A 13,773-nucleotide genomic window follows, 5' to 3' on the forward strand; every position below is an offset into this window, starting at 1 on the left:
TCTCTTTTCCCTCTTTACATATACATTGTTTTTACATCTTTATATATTCTTTATCACTGTTCTTTATTCTTGTTCCATCTCTTCATCTCTTCTATCCTGCAAACGTTCTGCGAATTCTTGTGCTTCCTCCGAATCCGAGAACAGTCTGTTTTGCTCCCCGTGTATAAATATTTTAAGCACGGCTGGATGTCTTAACATAAATTTATAACCTTTTTTTCCATAAAATTGTTTTTGCTGTAATAAACTCCTTCCTCCTCTTTAAGAGTTCAAAACTTAAGTCTGGGTAAAAAAAATATTTTTTGACCCTTGTATTCCAATGGCTTATTATTTTCTCTAACTTTATTCCTTGCCCGCTCCAGTATATTTTCTCTTGTGGTAGATCTCAAAAACTTTGCTAAGATGGATCTTGGTTTTTGATGTGTCTGTGGTTTCAGAGATAGTGCTCTGTGTGCCCTTTCTATTTCCATTTCTTCCTGCATTTCTGTCGTTCCCAGGACCTTCAGGATCCATCCTTTTATAAATTCCTTCATGTCTGTGCCTTCTTCACCCTCCTTCCGGCCCACTATTTTTATGTTTTTTCGCCTACTATAATTTTCCAACATATCAATTTTCTGAGATGACAACTCTTGTGTCTCTTTAATTTTTTTGTCACTTTCTTCCAATTTTTGTCTTAAGTCATTTATTTCCATTTCTACAGCTGTTTCTACATTCTCTACTCTTTACATTCTCTACTCTTTTCCTTATTTCTGTCAAAGTTCTAAACTTTGCATTTTATCTTCTGCTCTTTTCATTTTTCTTTTAATTGCACTAAATTTTAATGATAACCATTCTTTTAATGCTCTCATTTGTTCTTCAAAAATACTTTATCTATATTCCGTCCATCTGTTTCACCTTCTATTTCTCTGAAGATCTTGGTCTTCTTCTGTGTCTATACCTGTGTTTGTGTCTTCTTCTTTGTATCTGTGTCTCTCCTTTTCCTGAGGAGCTGCTTATATCTCTTTGTCGGGCCTCCTCTTGCTGGGCTTCTTGCTGTTGGTCCTCCCCTCCTGGGGTGCCCATCTGTCGGACCTCCTACCGTTGATCCTCTTGTCGGTCACCCCGCCGTCTTTCTCCCTCGTATGTTTCCTCGCTCCCTCCCCTTCCGCCATCCTCCATCTAAACACCCTGGTGTTGGGTGTCTCTCAGGTGGTCATGTTGTTGCTGCCCACTCCTCGGCTGAGCCCCTCTCCCATCAGTGTTTTCTTTTTTCTTTGATTGCGCAGTTGCGCACATTTGTTTGGCTCCAAGAACCATTTTTTGACGTCCACCAGTTGGGAGGTCGCGACTCCGCAGGGCAGGCACCAAACTCGGGGATCGGTCGCTCCTTGCCACCACAGCTCCCTGTTCCTTCGTGTAGGTAAGGCCTTCTTTCTTCTCCGGTGACTTATTTTTGGTTGTTTCTACTTTCTCCTTCTTGGGTGCCATCTTCTTTCTCTTCTCTGTAACTTTATCTTCTATTTCTTATATTTTATTTTTGTTGAGCTTTTCTAACTTTTTTTCTGGAGAGGGCTGGTTTTATCCAACTGGCCACTACTTCATCACGTGACTCCTCCTTTTAACTTCTTGAAGATGAACTTTGTTTAGATGAGGGTGCTCATCCTTCCATATATAAGACGATATAATTGAGCTGAATGAATCATAAACAGTTTGGGAGTGAAAATTGGTGTAGATGAAAAAGATACAAAAATTTAGGTAAGATGTTCATTTTGATAGAATTAATGTGACAAATCAAAGATATAGAAAAGAGTGACCTTTGTGTTAAAGACTGTTTTACATATAACCATATATAACTGTTTATGGTGTGGAAACAGGCCATGTCGGCCCTTCAAGTCCACGCCGGTTCACTTGAACAACTCCACTAGCTTCCCCCTCCTGCTCTCTGCCCATAACCCTCCAGCCCCTCACATCCATGTACACAACCAACCTTCACTTAAATGGCAGAAGGGTCCCTGCCGCAACTATCTCGGTGAAAGGTTTCACCGGGACATGGTGATCATGGAAAAGCAGTGTCAGGGCAAATGGACTCCATCAATGTTGGCCAACTACCTTTTTCATATATTCCTTCTTGAGTTTGAAGAATAACTTATTATTTGATCTCTTAAATATGCCTTCATAGAAACCCATTTTGTAAACTTACTGAATTATTAGGTTTCAAGAAAAGTAATGTTTCTCATAAAATAACAAAATTATTTTTTTCTTCAGCATTGTTGTATTTAACCTCCACCTATAACCTCTTTTGTTCTTCGTCCAAGACGAGTGACAAAATTAAAGGTGAATAATCGGATCGAACGAGCTTGATACTCAACCTTTTGCACTCTAAATTGAAATTGTGCAGAAATTAAAAACATACGTATTTGTGAATAGGTTTTATGTTGAAAAGAGTTAAAAAGAATAATCACTTTCACTTGGATGAATTCTTCTTAAAATATCCACTAACCCCATGTATTTTATTAAATCTATTGCTACTTTAGCTACTTTATTTTTCTTTATGATACTTATGATTCTTTGTAACTGTAATACCAAGATAGTTAAATTGATTTTCCACAATCTTAAAAGGAAGATTAGTGTACGTTGATGCAGGTGCATTCAAAGGTAAATGTTCACTTATATGCAGATTTAATCTATATCCTGAAAACTGACTAAACAGAAAGTATTAACAGCATGGAGAGTAAGGAAGTGTCAGGGCTTGATAAGAAAAGCAAAAGATCATCTGTGTAAAGGGAAACTTTGTTCAATTCCCTTCTTATGAATCCCTGAATTATCATCGGACTCTTGAAATGCAATCACTAGTACCTCTAAGGCCAAATCAAAAAGTAATGGACTTGGAGGACACCCTTGACAGGTTCCCCATTGGAGATTGAAAAGTTGTAACTGTTGAAAATGAGTGAGAATTGAAGCCATAGGGCAGGAGTACAATAATTTAATCCATGAAATAAAACATGGTCCAAAATTGAATTTTTCTAAGATTGTTAATAAATACATCATTAAACTTGTTTAAATGCTTTCTCTGCATCAAGGGAAAGAATACATTCAGGAGACACACTGGTAAATATAAAACATACAATAAAAAATGTATATTAAAATAAAATTAACAGTTTTTAATAAAATCAGTCTGATCTTCAGAAATGATAGATTTACAACCCAAAACTTTAGCCCAAATTTTTACATCAACATTTAATAAAGAAATTGGCCTGTAGGAGGAGCTTTACTTTTCAGTTGGATCTTTACAAGCTTCGTTAAATGTTGATGGGAGATTACCCTGCCTAAACAAATCAGATAACACAGAACTTAATTGAGGTGAAAACAATTGAGAAAATTATTTGAAAAATTCCACAGGAAACCCATCACGTCCTGGAGGTCTTCCAGAGTGCAATGAAGAAATTGCAACAGCTATTTCCTTTTGCAATATAGGCTCATCTAGTCTTGTTTGGTCATCCAAAGAAAGTGTGGGAATATTTAAGTGTTCCAGGAAACTATTCATCAAACTGCTATCATTTCTGAACTCAGAATGATCTGTAGTAATGTTACCATGCTCTTTTTGAATTTTTTAATTTGCCACTTGGCTTCAAAACCTCTCAACTGATTAGGTAAAAGCTTACTAGATTAATCACCATGAATATAAAACTAACCCTTACTCTTCAATCGTTTGAAGTTCAACTCGCTTTTTATATTACTCAGGATTTTTAATTTGAGCGTATTGTTGATCTATTTGTTTAATTTGATTAACTAATTCTAATCTTTATTTTTCAGCCTTCCTTTTTATATACATGATATAAGTAATAATTTGCTCTCTCAGAAAAGCTTTCAAAGCATCCCAAACAATAAAACTAGAAGTTTCTGTTCAAGTATTTGTATCAACGAAAAAGTTATCTGCTCCTCCATAAATATCACAAAGTTATTATTTGATAGTAAACTCGAATTGAAACGCCAATGTCTTTTAATTTGAGGGAGGCCAGGAAGAGTCATAGATAATACAACAGGGGGCATGATCTGATATTACAATACTCTGATAATTTCAAAATTAAGTCAGTGGGATCAGTTGATTATCAATAAGTTAATAATCAATACGCAAATAAGTTCAATGAGCATGTGAAAAGAAAGAATACTCCTCCTAGTTGGATAAAGAAAACACCAAACATCAGAAATACCATAATTTGATTTTTAAAAAAGAATGAATTAATGAGACAAATTTACTTATTGTGGTAGGTTAAGAAACAAACGATTCAAAACTGGGCCTAACCAACAGTTAAAATCCCCAGCGAGTATAAACTCAAGATCAATAAGGAAGAAAAGAAATTCAAAAAACCGCACATCATCTACATTAGGGGCATAATTATTACCAAAAATTAATATTTTTTATTATACAATTTCCCTGAAACAACAACATAATGACAATTTGTATCTGATACAAAATTGTGATGAACTAAAGGAAGAATGAAAATGCTGTCCCCTCCACCTTGTCATGAGGCGGGAATTATCACAACTACAATTAAGCGTTTCTTGTAAAAATACAACAGTAGCTTTAAGTTGTTTAATATGGGAAAACACTTTTCTTCTCTTAACTGGATAATTCAAACCTTTTCCATTTCAACTAAGGAAATTAATAGAATTATCCATACTTTTTCATAAATAATGTAAGTTGATTAACACAAATAATATCCAGTCTTCAGGTGTTAGCATTGAGCCAAAGATTTGAAACTGGTGCTAAATTTTGAACTGGTGCTCAAAAAAAATTATTTTTAAATTTCTCATGTAATTTTAAGAAGTATGATAAAGTAAAAACTTGAACCATTATTACTAAAAAAATGATTAATGTAAAATTCTCAATATCTTTCTTTCAGTATTCTTCTTGTAAAAATTTAATAGCTCAATGAATATATAATACAAATAAAAATACTTAATGAATACAACCCTAGTAGGTTTATTAGCCCATTAAAAAAATTGCCAAGGTAAAGAAAGCCAGCCAATCCTTGACCAACAAATATTAATATCACAAGTATTAGAAACCTTAGAAGTAATAATAGTCAGTGATCAGATAGAAATTTACACTGGGCACAATATAGTTAGGAGATCATCGAGGTAGATCTGAGCTTCTTCAACCGAGCGCAGCCACTTCTTGTGCCCATTAGAAAGTGTAATGCGGAGACGTGCAGGATACAGAAAGGAAGACTTGGAACCACACTCGTATAACTCCAATATTATTGCTCTCTATTCGCCACTCTGTTTCAGAACTTTGGGACAGCAATCTTCTACTGTCCTGATAGATGGCCGCAATAATTGAATTTCCCTCTTCGATGAGCTTCAGAGAAACCTTTATTTAATAATGACGTAGATGAAAAATAACCGAGTGCGGTCTCTGCTCTGGAGCCAACTTGGGTGTTAAAGATCAGTGAGCTCTATCAATCTCTGGTGGAGATGGAAGCAGCTCCTTCCCAAAAACCATGCAAAACAACTCCGAAAATCATTTTGTAAGTTGCCAACTTTTTGTAGATTCAGCCAAGCCCAGAATATGTAGATTTTATCGTCTCTTTCTACCTTCTAGAACAACTTTCACCGTTACCTTCAAATTGCTGTCGCTTAATCTGGGGCATGCATTTTCCACTTCGTCGACACAGACACATATGTGATTCAACTTTTGCTCAACAGATGACAAACATTCCCCCTTTGCCTCGGCTAATCTCCGTATTTGGTCAAGAGCAGTATTAATCTGACCCAATAAATCTTTAAAATTGTCGGCTATTGACTGTCTGTGCTGATTTAGTAGATCAATAATAACCTCCAGAGTCAGATTAGTTGACACTTCTCTCTTCCCTGATTTCCCACTTCTTAAGTAATATGAAAAACTTTGGTTGTAAAATAATGAACCAAAGAGATTGAGGAAATATAAAGTAAGCAGGAGCATCAGATTGTTGATGTTACAGCCAACCGTAAGTTCATAGGGACATTTCATCATATAACCACTGTGTAAGATTGCTTTTCTGGCTATCAATGTGATAAAAGCCTAAACTTTAGACATGGGTTTATCTGGGTCACAAGAAAGACCAAACAGCAATTCATGGACAAGATTCTAAATTAATCTTAAGAATTGTTGATAAAGTTTGGAAAATGTCATTCCAGAATTTCTCTAAAATTGGGCATTCCCAAAATATATAGATCAGAGAAGCTTCAAAAATTTTACATTTCTGGCGTAGTGGATCAATATCTGCAATAAAAAAAAAGATAATTTAAGTTTGGATATATGAATTCTGTGTACAACTTTAAATTGTAATAAACAATGCCTTACACAGAATAAGGAACCATTAATCGAAAGTAGAGTACCAGTATTCATCTGAAAATGTTACTTCAGATCTCATTCCCAATTGCTCTTTATCCCAGCCATTAGTGACTGATTTTAAATCCCAATAAATTATTATAAATACATTACATCAATCCACCATGAAAATAAAAAAGTAAGTTTAAAAAATAGATAAAGAATATTAGTATTTGAAATTTGCGGGAAACCAGAAAGCTTAGACTGAACAAAATGTCTAATTTGTAAATACCTAAACAAAGTCTTAGATTAAATTTAGCTGATAATTCTTCAAAAGAGGCAAATTATCTTTAATAAAGAAATCGTTAAAACTTTGGATGCCTGATCTATGGCATTCCTTGAAACCTTCCGCAAAGATGGCTGAAAAAGATGGTTATCTATAATAGGATAAATGAAGTAGTTATATGATGTAATGTCCTATTTAAGTTTGGAGAAAATTAGATATAATATTAAAGATAGAAAGTTTCAATTTATAAAGTGGAGTCCATTCTAAGAATTTTATTATAATTGGAAAAATTAAGAATTACCGTGTGCTCCAGAGATTCACTGTCTGAGGTCTGGGGGGGTCACCATTTGATCCACATTTTCATTTTTATTTACTATATAAGATAACCTTGATGAGAGGGAGGGGGTAGATTAGATGTAGTTTTTTTCCCCAACTTTAAAAAAAAAAATTGTTTTAGCTCAGCAAACGGGTTTTACATTCTTTTATAGATCAATTCAAATGATTTATGTTTATTAAGAAATTCTTGACTTAGTTTCATCTATTTTTTTCTTTTTTGTGTACTTGTATACAAATGATTTGTTGTGCTTTATTTTCTAAAATTCTGAATGCAAGCTTGTATGTTAAACAATAAAAATATTATAAAAAGGAAAGGAAGTTCATAAAGCACATTTAAAGGTAGCATCAGTTGAAGTTATTTCGAACCTGAGAAAAATGTTGAGTAGAATTTGCTGATAATCCATACTAGGACCATTGCTTTTATTAATGTATTTTTATGTGTATAAATTTGGAGGCATAGTGAACTATGAAGAGGATAGAAATTAGATTTAACAAGATATGGACAACCTGTTAATGCTGACAAGTGTGAAATGTTAAATTTTGATTGGAAGAATGAGATCAGATAATGTAAACTAGAGGATGCAATTCTGAAAGTTACAGCAACAGAGATCAGGGAATTAAATGCATAACTTCATTGAAAGTGACAAAGCAGGTTGAGAAACTGGTTTAAGAAAATGCACGTGCGATCCTCTATTATTCAAAGAATAGAACACAAGACCAAGGAAATCAGGATGATCCTTTTGTCAAAATGCTAGCTCTTCCACAATTCGAGATATTGTTTTAGGCATCACAATTTTCATAGGATGTGAGAGGGTGTAAAAGAGATTTCCCAAAATTATTTGATAGATTGCTCGTGAGATTGGTTCACTTTTGAGCTGCCTTGGCTGCAATCATTAGGCCATTTAATGTCAAGCCTCCGCCTTGAAGCCAGCTACAGGAGTTCATGGAAAACTAAGAACTTACCTTTCAGACAGCAGCCTTAAAAAGGTTGCTCCAGCGTCCCATTCATATCCAGAGGTGCCTTGTAGTGCCCTTTGGATCCAACAGAGGCAGGGTGACTGGTGGTGTAGCGCAACCCATCATAAAAATGCAGCAGAGCAATGGCCGTCTTCCCTACCCATAATCCCCAAGGCAGCTGGAACCATTCTCTGGTTCCCAGAACGGTTCCAGTTGCATGGGGAATTATGGGCAGGGAAGAAGGCCATTGCTTTACCATGTTTTGATCTGCAGAGAGCGGCCTGGTGTGACTCCCAGCTTGCACTGGGCCAACATCCCCGCTGACAGCTCCCACTGCCCCGAGAACTCCTGTCGCCCCTGACTTGGAGGGAGAAGGATGAGTGCGGAGATGGGTCGCGGGCTGACGACATCATCAGCCTGCCCCTAAACAGCGCTTAGCACGGCTGTACATTCAGATCAATCCCAGAGCACAGCGCTCCGCCGATTATCCCTATCAGAGAGGGGTTAGATTTTGCGGCTCAGAGACGGCCATCACACACTCAGAGAGGTACGTGGTTGTACATTTTGGCGGAGGCTCTCTGCCTTTACATTTGAACTTTTGAGATATCTGAAAGGGCCTATCCTTTGACTTTGTTCTTTTCCTCCATAAAGAATAACAATCTTAGCTAATCTTGATTTTATTTTGTCGTGTAAAATGTGATGTGTATTCAGTCTAATTAAAAAAAAATTGTAAAATCAATCTTGTGTGAATGACTGAAATAGTTGCAAAACTATTTTCGTAGGTGTCAGAAATTAAGAAAATTTCACAAGATTATAAACAAAGGCAAGATTTATTGGAACGCAAAGACAAAGAGGTGAGTACTGTGTGTTTTTGGAAATTTTAAAAATAATTTTGGTTTATCTTTATCAATAGGAAAAATATAAAGACATAAAATAAAAAAATATAAAAAGATTAAGTTCCTATTCACTGGAAGTATATTGAGTGTATTAAAAGCTTTTCTGCCAGCTTATTACAAAATTTAATGAAGGGCTCAAGCTTGAAATATCAGTTCTATACTTTTGTTTTGCTATATAAAAGACACTTTAACCTGCTGAGTTTCTCCATCGTATTTTTACTTCAACCATGGTATCTGTAGACTTTTGTGTTTTACGTCGTACCAAACTGGACAGGTTGGAATGATCCAACGAGAATAATCTATATAATCCAACGAGAATAATCTATATAATCTATATAAAAACTTCATTTTGTCAATAATAGTACGATTCTAAAATCTATAGTTTTTTTTAACAACTTTATATTTTTGCGTAGTGAAAATTTATTACAAATATATATTTTTAAAATTTAGATACACAGCACGGTAACAGGCCATTTCGGTCCACGAGTTCATGCTGCCCAATTGACACTCAGTTAACCTACATCCCCAGTATGCTTTGAATGGTGGGATGAATCCAGAGCCCCCCCCCCCCAGGAAATCCCACGTAGACACAGAGAATGTACAAACTCCTTACAGACAGCACAGGATTTGAACCCTGGTCCCAATTACTGGCACTGAAAAAAGCGTTGTGCTAACTGCTACGCTAACCATGCCGTCTGATGCAATTAAATTATGAATACAGGCTTCATTATCTAAGCTTGTGTTCTTTTAATTAAAGGCACACTAATAATGGTGGTTAACAAGTAAATAGACTGGATTAAAACTTATTTCCTTTGAAAAAGGGACATCGACTGGCCTGTTGGGAAGAGTGGGGAATTGATGAATGACTTCCAAATAAGGAATAAAACGTTAAGTGGACCATTCAGGCCTACATAGGGAGTACGATCTTAAACTATTCTCCAAAAGATGTTCAATTGAGCATTTCAAGGTTGAAGTTGAGAAATTTTTGGCAATGGCCATAAGGTTTTTAAAATTAAGGTTGGTGAGATAAAAGTCTTGAATATACAGAACTGATTCAAGAGGCTGAACGGTTTGTATCTGTAACTTATGTGCAATATTGGGGAAGGGTTGCAAATGGTTGAATATCTTTCCAGAGTTGTGAATGTTGGAATTGAATTTCTCATATTTTAGGTACGGGGAACTGTGTTTTCTGAAAGGTTAGCTGATGCGAAACTGAAACTGGGTATGATGAATTTGAATCAGTGACAACTAGTGAATGGCTTTCCTTAATGCCAACAATTCAGTGGGTTTTACAAATTACTTAACCTACTTAATCCCCCCTCTAATACTAAGCGCAGGTGTGTGTAATGTATATTTAAGATTAGAAAAGTCCTTTGGATCACAGTCCAATCTCACTGGTTACAGGCAATTCTTGTACTGTGCACAGAAGTTAGCATGAACAAAGTTCACCAGTCTTTGGTGTTAAACAGGCAAATGGTTACCACTCAGGAGGGTTCTTGTTGGTCTTCAGAGAGGGATTCTTTTTCCTTCTCAAACAGTCTTGCTGATGAAACTTGCTCCCTTCAGGGATCTCCAGATGATCCTCTTTCTTTCAGGTCACCTTTCAGATCGCCAGTCTTCTCCTTTAACCAGGCAGCCTTCCAAAGTTTGCCAGCTTGTCCCTCTCTGTTTCACACCCTCCCTCTCTGAGAGCAAAACTGTTCTCACCTGCCTGCAAAGATCACATGCTCTCCCAGGCAAGCTGTTGAATGTTGCTACTTTGTTGCTCCTCTGCAAAAAGCATTCTGCAAAAGTCCTACAAATATTCTGTGTTTTAAAATGTTTGTGTGCAAGGTGGTATGTGTCCCAAACCACCTCTAGATACTCTGTCACAATATGGACTTTAGTAAGGCCTTCGATGAGGTTCCAGACAGAAGGTTAGTTAGGAAAGTTCAGTCGTTAGGTATTAATTTTGAGATAGCCAAATGGATTCAACAGTGGCTGGAAAGGAGATGCCAGAGTGTCGTGGTGGATAACTGTTTGTCAGGCTGAAGGCAGGTAACAAGTGGTATGCCTCAGGGATCTATATTGGGTTCTTTGCTGTTTGTCATATACATTAATGATCTGAATGATGGGGTGGTAAATTGGATTAGTAGATATGCAGATGATACTAAAGTAGGTGGAATTGTGGATAATGAAGGTTTTCAAAGATTGCAGAGGGATTTGGACTGCTTAGAAGAGTGGGTTGAAAGATGGCAGATGGAATTTAATTCTGATAAGTGTGAAGCACTTCATTTTGGAAGGAATAATCAAAACAGGACATGCATAGTAAATGGGAGGACATTGAGGAATGCAGTGGAGCAGAAAGATCTAGGAATAACGGTGCATCGTTCCCTGAAGGTAGAGTCTCATGTGGATAGGATGGTGAAGAAGGCTTTTAGTACGCTGGCGTTTATAAATCAAAACATAGAATACAGGAGTTGGGATGTGATGTTGAGACTGTTCAAGGCATTGGTGAGGTCAAATTTAGATTTCTGTGTGCAGTTCTCGTCACTGAACAAGGTAGAGAGAGAGGGCAGAGAAGATTTATGAAAATGTTACTTGGGGTTCAGAATCTAGATTACAAAGAAAGATTGAGCAAATTAGGTTTTTATTCTTTGGAGTGTTGAAGGTTGAGAAGGGATGTGATGGAGGTATTTAAGATTATGAAGGGGATGGATAGAGTTGGTAGGCTTTTTGCATTGAGACTGGGAGAGATTGAAACAAGAGGTCATGAGTTAAGAGTTAAGGGTCAAAAGTTTAGAAGTAACATGAGGGGGATCTCCTTTACTCAGAGAGTAGTGGCTGTGTGGAATAAGCTTCCAGGAGAAGTAGTGGTGGAAGGGTCAATTCTGTCATTTAATGAAAAATTGGATAGGTATATGGTTGGGAGGGGAATGGAGGGTTATGGGCAGGGTGCAGGTAGAGGAGAGTACTTAGTTCAGTGTGGACTAGAAGGGCCAAAATGGACTGTTTCCATACTGTAATTGTTATATGGTTATAAATAGTTAGACAAGTGCAACTGGCATTCAATATATCACATATCCATAGAGGAAAAGCAAAAGAATAAAAGTACATTTAACATAACTGAAGGGCATGGATAAACAAGGGGAGAGGAGAGGCCATACTTAGAGAAAGCCAGTTAAGTGAACAGGCCAGCTCACTGTTGTACATCTGCCCCTACTCTTCCTCCACCAGCAGCTGTTACTTCCACCTGATTCCAACCCTGGCTCTCTGTCCTGATAACACAAATAGCAACCATAGCCACAGGAGAACTGCTGGGCTCAATGGTAGGTTACATTACAAGGAATACACTCACTGGCCCTTCAATAGTGGAAGTGATTTAGAATCAGCAGGTAGATTTCATCCAACAGCAGGCAATTTCTGGAGTGTGACATGAATGAACATGACCTGACCTTCTGCACTGATTTCAATTAAGTGCTGAAACAATGCACATCTTCACATAGCACATCCTGAAGTAGAATTCTATTTGAATGCTGCTGCAGCAAGTGAGGAGAGAGGGAGAGATTGTGAGGATTCTGTTCTAGCCTGTGTAATTTTGAAGATTTGGGCTCAAGAGACCTCAGTCATGTGTAATTACTGGAGGTAAACAAAATCTTGGTTGGGGGGGGGTGGGGGGGGGAAGGAACATTCACAGGGTTGCATAATTCCTGAATGTGAGCATACAGGTAAATAATTTATATAAATGCCAATGGCTTTTTGGATATATAAAGGGAGGAGAGACCTAGACTAAACAGGCAATGATGAGTACAAAAGTAATTTTTGGAACAAGAATAGAAAGCTGCATCTGAGGAATTCTCAGAAAAGAGATAATATTAAAGGCACCAAGGATTCACTAGGATAATGTTAGGACTAATGAGGAAATATTTGAAATTGTAGAAACTTTTTATTACAGTGGCAAAGATTTGGAGGGATTAAATACATTTTTGTCAAGGAATATTTTGTTCATTTAGTAGAGAAAGTATAGAACTGCATTCTTTGTGTTACACATTGAAATAAAATCTCATCTCGTGGAAACTGCACCATATTATGCAATATGTTTATGTGTTTTTACTAGTTTCTAATTCTTTTAAAGTACACAATAAGTGATATACAATTGAAGGGTATAGTTCATTTAATTGAGGATTTTTTTGAATAAGGTTGAAGAAGTTCAGCAAAATTTAAGAATGAAAAATGACGAGGAAATTGACCGTCAGAAAAGAATAAGCAACACCAAAAAAATTATTGATGATTTGCGAAATGAACTGAATGCCACAAGTAACTATGACCACATGCAACCTGAGATAGACCAAATCACCACTACCCTCCGGAAAGTTCAAGAGGAAAAGGGGGCCATTGACAGTGAGAAGGCAGAGTTAAGAAGAGAGAAGGAAAATTTGGAAAGAGAAAAAAAGAGTAAGTACTTTCCGGAAGTTTATGAACTTGGATAATTGAAGCTGAGTGAGCCAAGCTATCTTTAGAACATCTGAGACGTTAGTAACAAGTGAAGTGGCATTGTAATTTCAGAATTTTTGTTAGAGCTGACTTTCAATCATGAACATAATATGTTGAATGGTACAAGATAAATAAGCTTGTGGAATAATAAATTACCAGAGTTTCATTCAAAATTAAAGGGAGATGTTTCATTCTTCAGGCTAAACAGAGTGCATAATTGTCCATCAGCTGCATTTCAGAGGCCACACACTTGGTATGGAGCCAAAGAGAGGGGGAGATCTTGAATGTTTTTTTCATCAGTATTCCCTCAGGAAATGGGCACAGATCGTGGGAAGTAAAGAAATCGAGTAGTGAGGTCATCGAACCTAATTAAAAAGGAGGAATTGCTTGCTGTCTTAAAGCAAATAAGGGTGGATAAATCCCCAGGGCCTGGCAAGATATTCCCTTGGACCTTGAGGGAGGCTAGTGTAAAAATGGCAGAGGCTTTGACAGAAATATTTAAAATGTCTCTAGCCATGGGTGTGGGCACCTCACGT

General features: G+C 36.7%; 2 protein-coding genes across 8 annotated transcripts in view; one reads left to right on the forward strand and one right to left on the reverse strand.

Annotated features, from left to right (window-relative positions):
* The window catches only part of smc5 (structural maintenance of chromosomes 5), a 121,857-nt gene that overhangs the window by 65,282 nt on the left and 42,802 nt on the right, over positions 1-13,773 (forward strand). For all 3 annotated transcript variants that reach the window (XM_069922513.1, XM_069922522.1, XM_069922503.1), the window contains exons 8-9: positions 8,651-8,722; positions 12,943-13,198. In XM_069922513.1, coding sequence (XP_069778614.1) covers positions 8,651-8,722; positions 12,943-13,198 — 328 coding nt within the window. The remainder of the gene's footprint in view (positions 1-8,650; positions 8,723-12,942; positions 13,199-13,773) is intronic.
* klf9 (Kruppel like factor 9) overlaps positions 1-13,773 on the reverse strand; it is an 86,574-nt gene that overhangs the window by 14,221 nt on the left and 58,580 nt on the right. For 3 of the 5 annotated variants that reach the window (XR_011352594.1, XR_011352591.1, XM_069922606.1), the window contains one exon: positions 2,944-6,241. The exons of 1 other annotated variant lie outside the window; for it this stretch is intronic. Coding sequence is in view for 1 of the 4 variants with exons in the window: in XM_069922606.1 (XP_069778707.1) it covers positions 6,235-6,241 (7 nt within the window). In the remaining 3 variants the exon portion in view is untranslated. Of the gene's footprint in view, positions 1-2,943; positions 6,242-6,876; positions 6,963-13,773 lie in introns of those variants that run through there. One more of the 5 variants, XR_011352598.1, reaches the window with a different exon arrangement.

This window comes from Narcine bancroftii, chromosome 1 (genome assembly GCF_036971445.1).
Source record: "Narcine bancroftii isolate sNarBan1 chromosome 1, sNarBan1.hap1, whole genome shotgun sequence".
NCBI lineage: Eukaryota > Metazoa > Chordata > Chondrichthyes > Torpediniformes > Narcinidae > Narcine > Narcine bancroftii.